The following is a 16,686-nucleotide window of genomic DNA, read 5'->3' as shown; positions in this document are numbered from 1 at the left end:
TTTGGCAGCTGGGATCAAAACCCCAAGGCCGTGTGTGATGTACGGGCCGAGGGACCTCTATAGCTCTTCCTGTACATAGTCCACTCTGAAAATCACTCAAAGCCCTCCACCACAGTGAGAAGGCACATCACGGAGGGAAGAGATTAGCCTAAAGGCGAATGTCAGTTTAGTCTATTTAGGTTTTCACGCTCATCTATAGCCTCAAGTCGTGAATACTGACCAAAAAATAAATAAATAAAAAAAAAAAAATCAGGCTGCAGATACAAGCAGCAGAAATGAGCTTCAGGCCACTGGCTGCTGCTCTTCTGCGTCCCCATAGAGAAGGAGAGAGGGAATTTTCAGTTGCTCTGCTCATTCCTTCATCTGAATCCTGGACATCGGTGACCAAAGATAAGAATCCATTTTATTTATTTTTTAATTACATTACTGCAGTGTGGTAATTACAAGTTATCTGTATAGACAAAATCACAGGTTCACCCTTGATTATCTGAGGCTGACCTCGCAGTTTACCACGAGTGCCCGAATCTTTGGTTCAAAACATAAAACACGGGCACGAACACAACGACCAACAGCTGCATGAGCCAAAAGTGGCCAAGGCTGTTTGATCAGCTCTCTGGCAATATCCTCGCAGAGCCTGGGAGAGGGAATTAATGATGCCCCTCATCCTGCACAACACTTGCTTTTCTGCTTCCATCTGCAAGAAGCCCTTCCAAATATGGCTGCGAGTCATGGCAGACAAACCGCTGTCCTGTCCAATCACCCGTTTCAACAGAATCCAGTTCAAATGACATTTGTTTACAAAAAGAATCCCGATTATGAAAACACACAAACATTTGTTAAGCTGAGAAAATTAAAGAAGTTTGCGCAGAGTTAAAGTCTTCAGAAAGAAATTTGGAAACAAGTAGTGAATAAACTTTGAGATGAAGCCGAGTTGAAGTGAATAAAAACACTTTCTAATTCCCCCAAATCCTCGGGCCACGCCACTCAACTTTCAATTTCATTCAGAAATAAAGCTAATATCTTGATTTGATGTGGTTTTGTGCAACTCCCACAAAATCTGCTTTGCAGAAACAAAACAAACTGAACTGAAAAAATCCTTGAAGAAAAACCCCCACAAACGCACACAGAATGCTTCAGGAGTTGCCAAGCTTCTCCAGGTGTTGTGGAGACGACAGCCTCGGCAGCTTGGCAGGAAAGCAAGTCTCCCAGTGACACCAGCATCAAGTCAGATGGAGAAGTGTGTGTGTGTTCCCATCCATTCATGTGTAAATGTGTCACATTTCAGAAAAAACCTTCCACGATCTGAACGCTTCTGTACTGAATGTGTTTCCAGTCAGGGTGGTGAAGGGTGAAGCAACGTCTGCAGCAAGCAGGAACAACTACAGAAACAATGCCCCCCACTGAGACTCCACCTCCCACCTGTATGCGCTGAAGGATAATTACTGAATTTGTTTTCCACACCTCTGTGGACCAGTGTCTTTGTGCTATTTTACTCAACTCTAAAATGTGCATTCATCTTTTTAATAATGTGCTACACACCTCTTATATAAGACAGAGAAGAATGTTTACAGCCTGCAGTGAGAAAGGGCTACTCCTACTTTTCCTCACGTGTCATCGAACGTGCACGGTCGACCGCACCAGCTTAACCGGAAATAATTTCCCTTTAGTGAATATTTCCACTGAAATATTCACTAAACACACTAGACACAATTGCTGTAAATATTTCTTGATTACATTATATACTTTTATTCCACACCAATGATTAAAGAGTGACTTAAATAGGATATTAAGTTAATTTATATCATAACATGTTCTACTACATAATACCATACTGTCCCATACCATATTATAAACTATTTGTCGAGGAGTGAAGAGAGTATCGACCAACATAGACACTGATGATGACCTTAAAGTGATAGTGTATTTTAATGACAGCAGGAAACGAATACAAACAAAAGCAGAAAGCGACAAAGAACTAAACAAAACCTAAACTGGGAGCAACTACAAAAATAAGTATAAAAAAACCAAAGACCTGAGACGTGGAGGACGGCACATGAAAACCAGCGACAAGGATCATGGATCATGGACCCTGGAATATGGCAAAATACAGCAGGAGATACACAGCTGATCCGACAACAAACAGAGGAAGACAGAGGGCTTAAATACACAGAGATAACGAGGGAATGAGATACAGGAGGAGAGCACAGCTGGGAGTAATCACACACAACGAGACCGGGCGAAGCAAACTGAAAACAGTAACACGGCACACGAGACTGTCAAAGTAAAACAGGAAACACGAGACAAGCACAGAGACGCGGGCTTGACACTGAAACAATGAGAGGTACAGACATGAAAACAAAACAAGGAAGCACAGAGGCAGAAACCAAGAGACTAGAGCATGACACTAGGAAATAATGAACTATTCTTCAACTTATTGTATGCAAAGATAAATTTCTTAGTCTCCGTATCTTTGCCTAAAACTGGAAGCATGTTTTTTAGAAGTAGTAAAGTGAGAGAATGCATCAGCCTGAGCAGCTCAATACCGTTTACGGGGCATCCAATAGCACCATTTTGCTGAAGTGAATGGTGTTTCTTTTCTTTTTATTTGGTGTCTGTGCCACGATGATTTGGGCTTACAGCAGCACTGATACAGGACTCTCTTCAGATCACACTTAGGTCTAATTATGAGATGTAACCCTGAACCTCATCCTGTGGTTTCTTTCCACCATCATCTTTTCCTCACACTAATGAAGTAACTGCAAAAGTTGAGTCAATCAAAGAAATGTCAAAAAACTAAACAAACAATTTATTACAGAAACTGGACTCCTGGCTGGTCCCCTGGCAGACAAACCTCCACCACCACCACCCTTCCAACCTCTAAATGCAGACGTTTCCACTCCTTAAAAACAGGCTGTTACTTCTTGGTATCCAGTTATTGGCTGTCAAGTACCGACGCCGAGGGGAACCTTTCTGTTTATATCTCAGAACACGGCGGCTCAACAGACAGATGGCAACATTATTCAAAAATTCAAACGCAATAACAAATTGCTAATGGTTTTCAAAGTTTCAGGAAAGTGCACATTGCGTTAGTGGGTTCTTATTCCTTTACATCTACAGTATTACGCTGTGGATCTACTCGCCTCACAAAGTATATCACAAATCAAATAAATGCACTGCAGTGATGAAATATAACGGCTCTCTCCTCTGTGCTTTCTACACAATTTCCATCCATGCACAAAGAGTTCTGATAGCTTTCCAATAACCTCTTAGGCTAGTGGCTGACTGAGAAACGAATATGGGGCTGGGTTCAAGCAAAAATAATGGCCAATCTCATCAGAGCGGAGGTGTGTGTGTGTGTGCACGTTAAGAAAGTGGAGCCGAAGAGCTAGGGAAGAAGAAAATAAGTGGCAAATTGGAGGCAAATCAAAATCATTGGCCTTTGAGTCTTTTTCCCTTCACGGCTGCTTTCCGGTGGTGCCACTTGTTCAGCCAACTATTCATTCAGAGACCCTGAAGAAAACCCAATTGTGGAAAAACAAAGTCTGTCCCTGATTAGAGAGAGAAATGAGGTTTTACTAAATGTTATTGGTCATTCCTGCTGCCAAATAGTCGGGCAGCTCCACATTAGGACTTTTATAGACAACATGTGGATCGGTACCAGGACCCGATGGCTGCTGCCAGTGGGTTGGCTATTATTGGGGCTTGCATGCCTCAAAATGTTTGAATACATGGAATGGCTGACAGCCAGAGGGAGTTTATTGGCCATTTCAATGTGTGAGTAAACAAGCAAGTGGAAATAAATCGTAATCAGCTGAATGCAAAGCAAACACTTCCCAGACTGTTGGTCATTTAAGGGAACCTATTGTGCTTTTCCCTGTTTTCTGTTGTGTTAATGTTACTGTTGCAATGACAGATGCTCATATTGAACACAGCTCAATTATGAGATGAGTATTGTAGAATTTCTGCTTTTATTTTTGGCTCTGTGTGGTTTCACAGAGTGAAGACATCCTGAGCAGAGTAGGATCAATTCCCAGTATGATTCAAATAAGGATTATTTTGAACTGTGAATCATGCAAAGCTGCTCTGGTAGAAAAACAAACAAAAAACCTGGAAATGACTGGAAAAGGTCCGCTTTAACCTCCAGACAGATGAAGCTCAAGCGTTTTCTTTAGTTGGAGCACCACAGCCTCAGTTTTTCAGCTCCTTTTGTAAAACTCAACAAGACCATCAGAGATCAGCAGTGATGCAGTGAAAGTCAGTGGGCGCAAAGAGCAGAAGAAATGTGATGAAACTCTGATGAAAGCTGCCTCCCATCTAAACAGGCTTTCGTTCAGGAAGTATTTAGATATGAGGCATTCCAATAAAATATGTATTCACAAACAAAATAAACTAACAATGTTTGCTATCGACACTATTTAGGTAATTTAATACTGCATCATCCAACTATCACTGCAGGAACCTGGCTACCATGGGTTGGGGGTGCAGGGAGCAAGCCGGGGACGAATAACAACTAATGTTTAAATACAGAGTAAGTGAAAGAAAGTGGGTATTTTTGGTAGTCAGACTCGGCTCCGTCTCCTTCTGGACACCTGGAATGTCTGTGTTAGAAGGCTGGAGGTGTGGTGGCGACTCTAGTGTTTCACACATTAGGTTTGGGAACTAAAAGGGAACAGATGATGTTTCTGATTCACAAAAACAATCCTGCATGTTCGAAACTGACAGGCTGGGAGCGACAGCCCCGTCTCACTCACGCTCTAACACGGTATGTCATCTATGAGCATGGAAATGAAGAAAGGCGGCTTCTCTTTATGGGTTTAAGGGTCTGTGCGTCACAGTCTGTTGGTATTGTTGGACCAATGGTCTCTTGGACCATTAGCTGACCAATCATGTTATCGTGATATCACAAGCTATGGAATAATTTTAATCCTAAACCCTTTCTACACAAATTTTTAATAAAATCAACATCGCTTGTTGTTTTACTTTGAAGAAGACCCCGTGTCTCCTGAGAGAAAGTCGTGATCTATTTACTCAGTCCAGTTTACACCAACGTGAACTTTGCTGCTGTTTTTGCTACACTGGCCACACGTTTTCACTTCACGGAGCTTTGACATCACACATGGACGTGTGTGTTCAGGCTAATTTGCAGTTGTCTCTCTGAATGTGCGGGCTCTGCACACCCTTTCCACTACAGCTTCATGATTGTTTTTTGATTTGTGTAATTAGATTAGTCAGGTTTGTTTGAAGGCAAAGGCAGAAGATGTATTATGTTGGCGAGATAAACGAACCAGAAGCACCTTTTATGTTTCTGTTCAGTGTCAGTAGGTTAAATGGTTGTGCAGTTATTGCACTTGGTAAATAAAGGGTTTTTTGACCCGTATTCTTAAGTGCTCCAGCAGTTCAGCCTTTTGTCCCACTTTGTTGCCCCTCATTAACACTAAGGCCATGCACTCAGTGCTGCACCACACTGCACCGTCTCACTGGCCCATTACAGATGAAACAATACTTACAAATAACAGTAAATAGTGTAATGAAAGGTGTGACCTGCCCACAATCAGACACAGCTGCTTTTTATCGATTAAACAATAAATATAAAAAGAAGAAGAAAGCAACCAATTTTACTAGTTTATTCTGCCATATAGGCGTGAAGCCAGGCCCAGAGCCAGGCCTGACTGCAGGGCATAATGAATACTTAAACAGCTGAGTAACTTCCTTTTCTTTTATAATTGGATACAACTATAAAGAAGGTTTATTCTTCACCTCTTTGTTATTTAAGTGGCTTTAGCAGGCCTGTTGACAGCATTGTTGAGCACATGATTAGGATAATTTGGCAAAACTGTTCTCCTCTACGCCAGGAGGAAGAATCGTATCGGTTATGCACAGTATCTCAACACACTATTATTTTTTTAAAGAAAAATGTGAATACCAAAATCTGTGCTAGCAAGCACACTCAACAAGCAGCGGGTGCTGTAACGCAGTCAGTTCTTCTTTTACTTTTTTACTCTTATGCTGTTTTGTAGATCACAAGGTTTAAAACTACTTATAAACACACACACAGAGTAACTCCACCAGAGTGCCTATTTCGGGTCACTTTTGCCAGTCCAAGCCCGGGTAAAGGAGCAGGGTTGGAATTGTGACATTAAAAAAAACAATAATTGCTAAAAGAAATTTAATTTGTAGTTCTAAATAAACTCTAAATGCATTTAGGACGTTTTTTACTCACTTTATGTCTCTTCCACGATGTTATTTCTCTCTCCAACAACATAGGTTACAATTAGATTAGCATCGCCTCTGTCAGTGCGCCCCAGGGTGGCTGTGGCTACAATGTAGCTGCCATCACCAGTGTGTGAATGTGTGCGTGAATGGGTGGATGACTGGATATGTAAAGCGCTTTGGGGTCCTTAGGGACTAGTAAAGCGCTATATAAATACAGGCCATTTACCATTTAGCATGACCAATTATGCAAATTAGGCGATGATGTCATTTAGCGACTTCTAGCGACTTTTAGGACAGCCAATAGCGATTTTCCTTACTGAGGAGTTGGCAACACTTCATGCAGTAGCACAGGAACAGAGCGGGAGGGAGAGAGAGAGAAAGAGAGCCAGGGATAACAACGTCACATTAGAAAGGTATAGTAATCATCCACAACTACCCATATGGAAAAGAAATAGTAAAAACTTATAGAAGACTTGCTTCAGATTTGGCCTACTTCATATAGTGAATCTTATAAGGCTTATATGATTTACTCATGAAAGTGGCCACTTTCATATATTGTTTTAGTAAGTATCCAAAACATACAAGTTTCATTATATAATTTTTCAAGGGATCTTATATCTGTTTTCACTCTTTGTTTTTCACTCGTTCTGGTTTGTAAGTGTTTTGTGTTGTTTCACTTTAAATTAGTTTAACAGGAAAAAGCTGAAAATTTAAATAGTTAAAAGTTGAAATGTGAATAGTTGTTTTTTGTATTATATGATTTATTTATTACATTTTATGTGGAGTGAATAAATAAAAGTATATTTACGGTGGCCCCTACAAACAAAGCACGTACAAACTCCAAAACATGTACGAACTCCAAAACACATAAAAACTCCCTAGCACGTACAAACTCCGAAGCACGTACAAACCTTGAAGCACGTACAAACTCCAAAACACGTACAAAACACAACATAAGTGCTCCAGGATGTGTTGAGCTTTTGCTACCTAGTGGCTACACAAGCCAGGAAGTACCAACAACCGGATTTGGTGTGCGGTAGTAACAGGTAAATGAACATTTTTTTAAATTATTTGAATATATATATATATGAGTTCTTGTGTATAAATACACAAACAATACACATATGCTTTCAATTGTGTAATTTAAGTGATCTAGTAGCTCTGTTTTGGAAGTTCAGTTAACACAGGAAATGTGTTTTGGACTTTGTACGTGCTTTTTGGAGTTTGTACGTGCTTTGACTCTAGGGGCCACCGTATATATTTATATATAAACATATATAAATAGAACCACTTATTTTTTACATTAGTAATTCCTTTCATGCATAATTTTATAAGGTTGTTAATAATAAATTAATTAAAGCAACAAAACAACCCGAAGAGCCGGTTGGGAGCCGAAAAAGCCGGCTCTTTTTAGTGAGCCGAGCCGAAAGAGCCGGTTCTCTAAAAAGAGCCGGAAATCCCATCACTATAGCTAAGCAGCCAGGTGAACATGTGGAAATGCATTTGTGTGCAGTCCTCCAAAAAGCCAGCGTAGCTCAAAGATGATGCTAAAGGTTTAGAATGAATGTTGAAGTCGGCAGTTTTCATTGTTTCCAACAATCGTTGCTCTTTAATGTCACGGGGGAAGGTAAAGGACCACCAACAACACGAACGGTAACAGGAGTATCCCCTGGTTATTTTACATAACCAGACTCTGAACCTGGTGACATTAGCACTAAGAGCATCTACACACAGTTCTCCAAAGCTCTACATACCACCTATGCACTACCAACACAGCACCAATCACGGACTTTATCTAGCCTGATAGTTCCTGTGGCCCTGTTACCATGGTGAATGAACTCATGTATCAAGGTTACATTTGAGATTATACAGTATCTCTCTTTTTAAAGAATAAAAAATAAAAACCAGATTATGTCTGCTGGCGCTCTCTCTAGAAAACATATCCAGGTTTTTTGATGGGAATTTTCATGCAAATGAAGACCTGTTTAAATAAATGTCCCTGACTCCAGCAGTAATAGTTTTATGCTCTTTGGTATGCTTTCATAAGTGCACTTTCTCTGTCTGTGGAATATTGAAGCTCCATTTTCATAGTAAAATATCTGAGAATTATATTTCTTTATTCCTAACAAGGAGAGATGTCGAGAAAGTTTCCATTCTGCTTCATCTCATAGACAGAAATCAAAACAGACATTAAAAAAAATGTCTGTTTCATTTTAATTTCATTTGTTCGGCTTTTGCTGTATTTACTTTTAATAAACAGAGAAAATTAAAAGACAAACTGTGAAATAATTCTTACTTTTTTTCCCCAAATACTCCAACATGAATGTAGTTTAGAAAGAAAAGAAGTTGCCATATATTTTGACATTAACTACTACTACTCTGCGCCCAACGAGTGATGTCGCAGTAGTTCCATCAGCTAACTGCTAACAAGCATGGATGGAAGAACTGCATAACCTGTACGGGTGCAGTGTAGAGACAGATAAAACACTAGAAGTTCACCCACCAAAACCGAAACTTCATCAGATGAATCCAAAAACATGGTTCAGTGACTTAGTTGAGGTAAAAGCTAGCATACAGCTAGCATTAGCATTGTTTTGTTTTGTTTTTTATTTTGACTGCAAATTTTAATTTAGATTTAATCACTGTCTTTTGACTAAAACATTTAGTTAAGGCATAGCAATTCTTGAACTTTAACTATACCTAATCTAAAGTTGAGACAGAATAAAATAAGTTGTTTTTTTTATGTTTTTACCAGTGAGCTTTGTGGCACATGGTTTAATAAACATCTTGTTTTCCTTGACATTCAATATGAAATGTGTCCATTTGTCTGCTCTTCGCTTCCTTTAAAATGTTTTCATGAGAAACAGGAAGCACTGAAGCTAGCTAGTTGTACCATTTCCCCAAATGGGAAATAGTACAACTAGCTAGCTTTTTGTTAGCATGCCGTCTGTGCAGATGTTAGCAAAGAGCCGATATCGTGTTTCTGTCCTAAACTAATTTTGACATTATTGCGTGCTCTTGTCTTTTCATGCAATATAAATAAAGGTATTGTTCACTTCACTGCGTCATCATTTTCATCCTCCGTGCACATGAACAGTAGAATTAATAATACGAGTGACACCAGAGAAAATTCTTATATCTTTAGCAACATCTCCCTTTTAGGAAGCATCTGAGTGACTACAGGCCAACACTTAAGTTGTAACACATTCGAATGTGATCCTCTGTACCTCTTATTTTGTGCATATACAGGCTCCTGTGCTCAGACGTGTGTAAAAAGTATGCAGCAGAACATCTAACACATGCAGGTGCTATTGTCTGCATGCCACAAGCACAGAAACATCAGTGTTTGCTAATTTTAGCTGAAAACGTGCCCTCAGACATACGAGCCATACGAGCAGAACCTCATCATAGATCTACCTTTATGAACAGATAGGCCCGTGAGCCCTGAGGCCATACTTCACAAGTATAATTACAGTAACTTAATCTTTAATGTCACCAAAGCTAACAGGTTCTCTGCTAGCATGAATTTATTATCTGTTAAAACGTTTAATCACAGACTGGATTTAACGCGGAGAGGAGCAGAGAGGACTTCATCACATTAAAGCAGAGCAAAATAAAACCTGAAGATGTGGCTTTCGGCAAGAGACACGCAAGTATTAGCGGAGGGAAAAGAGAATCGGAAAGAAGTGGGAGTGACGCTGCCAAGCTCCGAGTCTGGATCGGCACCCCCTGTGGTGATTTAGATGTTTTGGACTTCAACCAGACAGAGCTGAACACCCTCCAAAGTGTGCTCAGACAGGCAGTGATGGGTAAGAGAAACAGGGAGGGGTGGGGAGAGAGTAGGGCGGTGGGGGGGGGTAAATGAGGGGAAGAAACAGGAAGAGCTGACATGATGGCAGTATTTAGACAGAGAGGCAGCAGACTGGGAGGTAAAGATGAAGAAGCATTTCCTTGGCAGCATAAAGAGGCTCCTGGGATCGACTTTTCCTGCTTTTACCATCACCAAAAATAACATGAGGCCCTAAATCCCTGCATTTAACCCCTGTGTGTCTCTGTTGGTAGTGAAGGAGGCTGTTTCTTTCCTTTCTACCACTGTAGGGAATATTATTTTTATTATTAAATCGTATTTCTCTAGGCTGCTAATGTTACCCCTAACCGCTTGCACACTCGTTGCACATAGTGTAAACTTTCATGCTCCACGGGTGCTGAGTTTTTCCTGTTTAGATAAAATCAAAATTGCAGCTTTTACTGAGATCTCTCAGATTTGGTAGACCCTCCCACTGCAAGTCAAACTCTTTGAATTTATTGTGCTGCTTTTGTGCAGCATTTAGAAATGTTATCCTTTAACTAATCTCTCTAAGAGAATTAATCCAAGTGGCGTCAAACAAAGCACAGACATCAAACTCACAGCATTTGCATGCTGCGTTTTACAGCAACATATGGCTGCTCTGCACGCCACATATTGCTGCATGATCACTGTTGCATGCACCCTTCACCAGTGAAACATGGCAACCCTTCAACGTGGAGATGGACTTGTTGTTTTTTTTTTGGAGGACTACACTTTCAAAGAAGCTGATTATTTTCGTGGTTATAAGACTGTTTTCTCCCTCGGCATAAAAGGCCTACGGGGTATCGTCAGTACTCCACGGGGAAGGGTGGGTGGCGTGGGCGACCGACTTTGGGAACACAATATCTCGTGAATGATCAAATTGATACCACAAACGCATCTATTAAAAATCAACAGTGAATTTAAGTCTCAGAGGTCAAGTCTTAAACACGATAACTCAAGAATCGTAAGTATTTCAAATTGATACCATGGTGCATCTCAGTGACCTCAACCTCGTGATGAAGGTCAGAGGTCATGTTTTCTGAAAATCTCATGGATTTTCAAATTTATAGCTCACATCTAAGGAGAGGCTGAGGGGTAGCACTCGCACCCACCAGTGTTTCTTTAACGTAGGAACTGAAGCTCGGCTGTTCACGTTTAGGAGCTCATAATGAATAAACTTAAATAAATCAATCGGCCCACCTCTGGTTTTTCAGATCACACAGAAATTGTTTAGGATTCAAGGAATTGTGATATAATCAGAGTTAACGGGAGCAAACAGATCCCCAGCAAGGCGACACTGTCGTCACATTAACGTGCCGTAATGAACTGAATCCACTCGTCACATTACTAGTTACTAATCGAGTTGTCACCTGCATTGCATAAACTCTTCAGATCTCTGTTGGAGAATGAATGAATTATCTGTTGTGAGGAAGAAAATGAGGCAAAGGAGGAGAAAGAAAGGCTTTAGGTTGGTGTGAGAGGAAGCAGTCGAGAGTCCTCTTAGATGAGACCCAGCGCAGTGACAGGTCAGCACTGTGCTCCTCGCCGGTGTCCCAGGAGTGAGACACTGATGCTAAATTGTGTGTCTTTTTTCCCTGCTCGCTCGTTCGCTCTCTTCTCCCCCCACCCCACTTTTTATTTGCTCACTCCTTACCAGCTACTGGCAGTGAGAGGCTAACATCTTAATCATAATTGTGTCATGAACCATAAACACTCATACGCTCGGCCGTGGAAGCAGCCTTGGGGGAAGTATCGGTGTTGAATAATAACAACAATAACTTTAGTCGCAGAGCACTTCTGCTGAACTTTTCACAGCTTATTTGTGTTTACATATAACGGCCGACGCTGACGGCTGGAGGGGAATAACAATGCAAATTTATATTTACAGCGAATCCACGGATTTTGTGTTAACACGTCGTTTTAGTCTCACATCTTGTTAGTACTTGTTTTAATGACATCGCGGCCTATAAAAGCATCACTCAGTGCAGGATGCTGGTCTCGATGGGGAAACTAGTACATGGATGTTAGCGTAGCTTGTTCTGAGGGGGTTTAAGACGTCTAAAAGCTGCTTCGAGTTGCAGCACATGACAGGAGGCAGAGTTAAAGTCAGAGTGGGTTTTCCTCTCTGTGAAGCAATGAGCTGTGGTTCAGTTACAGGAGGGCCCAAGAAAAGAGTTCATGAAGTCAACTTCATCTTTAGTATAGTTTGTAGTTTTATTGAATCTTGTATTTCTTTCTGTATCGCTGCTTGGTTTGGTAACATGACTCAGAAGAACAAGGATCGACTGGGAGTTTTGGGAAAAACTGCCAGCAAAATCTCAGGACGTTGGCAAGACGGACTTTTGGACATTTATAACAAACAGGTGCTGTGAGGCTCAATCTATTGTTAATTGTTTTAAGCATCCACTTCACAGCGAGTTCAACTTGTTGCTCTCTGGTCGTCGTTTTAGAGTACCTGTGAGGAAGACCAAACAACTCCAGGTTTCTTTTATCGCTACTGCACCCGTCTCCTTAATAGTAACTAACTGTCTCGTCACTTTTTATTATTGCTTTGTTTACTCTTATTGTTGCCCTTGCTGCTAAACTAAATTTCCCCTTGCGGGACAATAAATTATTGAATTGGATAGAATTGAATTGAGTAAAATAACGCTAACATCCAAAGCAGCCTTGCAAAGCCCAGACACCAGATTCACGATTGTTTCGTCAAACCACCCAACAACAAATTGGCATTTAACAGATTTGCGATGAGCTGTGATTCAAAAACAAAATACCCCGTAAGTAGACCGGTAATCTAAAAGTCCACGAGGATGTTATTTAAACACAGTGAAGAGAAGGAAATGTCAGTGACTTCCACAAAAAGTATCCTTCTGGTGACCGACGGGCCGCACATTCAGCACATCAGCCCTGGTCTCTTCATCAGAGTTCATCACCTCTCTCTGAAAGCATTTCCAACATGGATGGAAACATTGTTGAGTTTACATTTTCCTGGTGCAGATGTATCGAGCACAGGCTATTTCAGGACCATCAGCAAGTTCAGACTCTGATGCCTGTTTTTGCTGCTTTGCTGATGTGAATAGTCCAACTGAATGCACAGTTATTGCAATGCATTTCATTCATTTTCGTCCCGATAAAATTCTCGTTTGCCAGATTTCATGTCAAGATATCCAACAATGTGCAGTCTGTAGGAACAAAACTTCACATCACAATTTTTCTTTACAGCCATTGTCAACATTTTTTCCATATTTGCACATTTTTCACTTAAATTCTGTGTTTAATAACAAATATATATTTCTTCTAGTAATTTCCAAGTATTTTATGTGTTTCGGCTCTTTAATCAGCATCAGTGTGGCGCAACAACTCGACTTAACTGCTATTCTGAAGCTGCAGACGAGTGAAACTTCTGTTCTGTGCTGCAAAGTACTGCTGGCACAAAGACAGGGGATCCTCTCCAGTAGAAATCGTAGCTGGTGTAGTGCCTCAGTCTCTGTTCGCTGGTATTATACAGGAACTGACTGCGATCCAGGAAATATCAGACACCTCCTACTGGCTTAGCTGTGCATCCGTTAGCAGCATCTTTCTGCCTATCCGATGAGTCCTTGTGGGATTTTTCCGAGAGGGCTTGTGAATTTTCTGAGAATCAACCAGATGGCACACGACTCCTCTTTCCAAAACCACGGTAAATAAATATTAATCTCACAGTCAAAAGCAGCTTCTTGGAAACGCATTCTTGGAAGCGTGACTGGTGTTTGCTGTGGGCTTCCACATGCCTTTCGAGATCAGCAGGGGTTTACCAAATAAAAACAGTTCTTGCAGCTCTAAATCAGGCTTTGGCATCGACGATCCGTCAGGAAAGAACATATTTGCTAAAGATGGCATTCTGTCATTACCACAATGAATATTTCAGTGTGAGCAGGGCAAAAAAGAAACACTGCGTTTTCATCACTGATCCAGTTATGACAGAATCACTTTCTAATTCTTCACCTCTTATTTTTTTTTGGCCATGTTGACATGACACCATCACACGATTCATGCAGAGTTGTCGTCTGCACATCCATGACCCAAAGGTGCTCTGTTAGGCTGACATCTAGTGATGGTGGAGCTCAACTCATCTTCATTTCCAGCAAACCAGCTGAAGATGATGTGAGCTTTGTGGTAGGCGTGCCATCAGGAGATGGGTACACTGATGTTCAGCTGGTCCTCAGAAGCCCAAACTGTGCTTTTGTCTAATTTGGTGTGGATTATATCCAAAACTGTAACTAAAACTGGAAGCAGGCATAAACAGAACGTACATCTTTTGTTATGGTTGTTTTGGTTTAATGTCAAAGTGGCTGCACTGACAGGTGCTCCAGCAGGGGCAGCTGTTACCAACAGCTGTTTGCTGGGCTCCCAGTATCTGAACTAGACTGTGTTTGGTGCCTTCTGGAACATTTTTACTGGCCGCGCTCCAGTGTTGGTAAATAAAATTCAAGTAAAATTAGACAGCAAAAAGAGAAGGCTGTGCCTTAAAGCAAAGTGGTTCGCTGTATGAAACAACTGATATAGTGAATGTACTTAAGAGCAGGAAAATATTACTGATCCAGAGTGATGATCGGGATCTGAATGTGACATTGCTCTGAGGTCGCTATTCAAATTAATATTTGTTCACCTTTGGTGATGAGGTGCATGACTTAGGAAACTCATTAACAGGTGAAATGATCTTTTGTAGTCTTCAAATGTCATCAAATGAAGTGGCAGGTAACCGCGGTCTCCATGGAAACCGCACATTATCTGGAAATATCGTAATAGTGTGTTTTCATTTATCCACCACTAACAAATGTGAAAATTTCCCACGTGTGTAACTGATAAAGGTTATCTTATCTTATCTTATTAAGTGATGAAGTGAAGAGCGTGATCTGTTATCATGCATGTACAGAATTACAGAAATAGTTTTAGAAACTGTTGTTTTAGCCATGCGATACAACAACGTCCTGCAAGTTTGCATTTACCGCACTTTTTATTTTCTTCCCAGGAGCCACACTTGTCATTTTTTTAAAGTGACCTTGAGCAGTTGTTCTCCAGATGTCCTGAAGGTCTTTCAAAGTCTTTGGACATCAGCCCCATCACAAATGGTCTCAGTGCAAGGTTAGCTGTGAAGAAGCCATTTTTAAAGGATGGGAAACAGAGAGAAAAGGCTGAGGTTGGGACTGAAAACAGTGACAACAGGAATTCAAAACTGAACGACATCGATATACATGAAGCCATCATTAAACCACAGTGGACACTCTGTCATGACGCAAATACATTTTAGCTGTTTTCAGATTCTGTTAACTTTATGTCCAGTATAGATTAGAGAATAAAATCCACTGCAGTGCTTCTAAGCTGCACATGCCATCTGTTTTCCAGCCTGACATGCCTCCATTCATTAACAAGTTTGAGGAAAAACTTACAATGTATCAGCTTTCACTGTGTCTCTTGCATGAAAGCACATTTCACTTATTTTTCAAGAGCGCTCTCTGTGAAGAGCACTTTTACCCAAAGTGCTTTAGAGTGATGTGAGCCCTTTGGTTTTTAGCACAAATGGGACCAAATAATGAACCTCCTGAACCTTCAGTGCAGCACGGAGTTAAAAGGCACATAATGGCGAGGCGTAGAGACAGGCAAGCATTCACACCTACGGCCGATTCACCAGGTAACCTGACAGAGTATCCACAGGAAACCCACGCAGACCCGGGGAGAGCACGCCGACTCCACACAGAAAGGAGCCGGACTCCCCACATCACATGAAAAAGTTTAAGAAGACAACGTAAAGATACATGCAGTAATTAAAACACTGAAACAAAACTTTTTATGAACTTTGCATGGTTTCAATGTCTTAATTACGGTCTACTTGTACCTCTTCATTAAACTTTAATCATTATTAGTTATGAAGTTAATTCAAACTCTTTTAGTTTATACAACCTCACGGACAGGCTGTTTCTATGTTACCTACACTCGACAGGTCTTTGTCTGCTGTTCTTTAATTAGAACACAAGCAGAGTCACTCTGTAACATGACCTCGTTTGTTTTGCAAAACTTAACTGGAGACAGTTTGAAATGATGTCGCTGAGCGAAGCATCGCCGCATCACCGCACTGACCTGTCTGTGCTCTCACAGCAGCACCCACGTCACTGCTTTGTTTATTTAATATGAAAACAAGTGCACCTTAGCAATAAATATGATGTAAAAATCTTATACGGCTCAGCATTTACAGCTTTGCTTTTTCAAACCTCGATCTTTGATGGTCTTTGCTTTCACTTTAGTTTCCTACAGTGGAGAGTGCTAATAGGGGAGCATCGCTTTGAGCCATGTCATGTTGAGGATAAAATCATAAATCATATTAAAACAATATAATTCATCCTAAATCGACAAGATTGAGTTAAATTCAAGTTAATCTAAAATAATGTTGCTAATTAGCTAAAAGTGCAACTAATCTGCTTAAATACTTTTAGTATTTAGGTTTACAGCGCTGGACAAAGAAGGGTAAATATCAAAACCTCGAACAGTGGAGGGATCACAGAGGGATCCTCAGAGCTAAAACGGACAACGGTCAGATGCTGGAGTTGCTCTGCAGAGATTTTACCGAATCCTAAAGTTTTGGTTTGTTTTCCACCGCTGAATGAAACCAG

At 40.8% G+C, this 16,686-nt stretch overlaps 1 protein-coding gene across 5 annotated transcripts in view; it reads right to left on the bottom strand.

Moving 5' to 3' along the window:
• sgcd (sarcoglycan, delta (dystrophin-associated glycoprotein)) overlaps nt 1-16,686 on the bottom strand; it is a 431,163-nt gene that overhangs the window by 173,708 nt on the left and 240,769 nt on the right. The window contains exon 1 of one of the 5 annotated variants that reach the window (XM_024804092.2): nt 2,033-2,126. The exons of 3 other annotated variants lie outside the window; for them this stretch is intronic. In XM_024804092.2, coding sequence (XP_024659860.1) covers nt 2,033-2,077 — 45 coding nt within the window. In that variant the 5' untranslated portion in view covers nt 2,078-2,126. Of the gene's footprint in view, nt 1-1,842; nt 1,975-2,032; nt 2,127-16,686 lie in introns of those variants that run through there. One more of the 5 variants, XM_076889430.1, reaches the window with a different exon arrangement.

Source organism: Maylandia zebra, linkage group LG10 (genome assembly GCF_041146795.1).
Source record: "Maylandia zebra isolate NMK-2024a linkage group LG10, Mzebra_GT3a, whole genome shotgun sequence".
NCBI lineage: Eukaryota > Metazoa > Chordata > Actinopteri > Cichliformes > Cichlidae > Maylandia > Maylandia zebra.
Note: the sequence above shows the minus strand (reverse complement) of the source record. Positions and strands in the feature narration are given on the sequence as shown.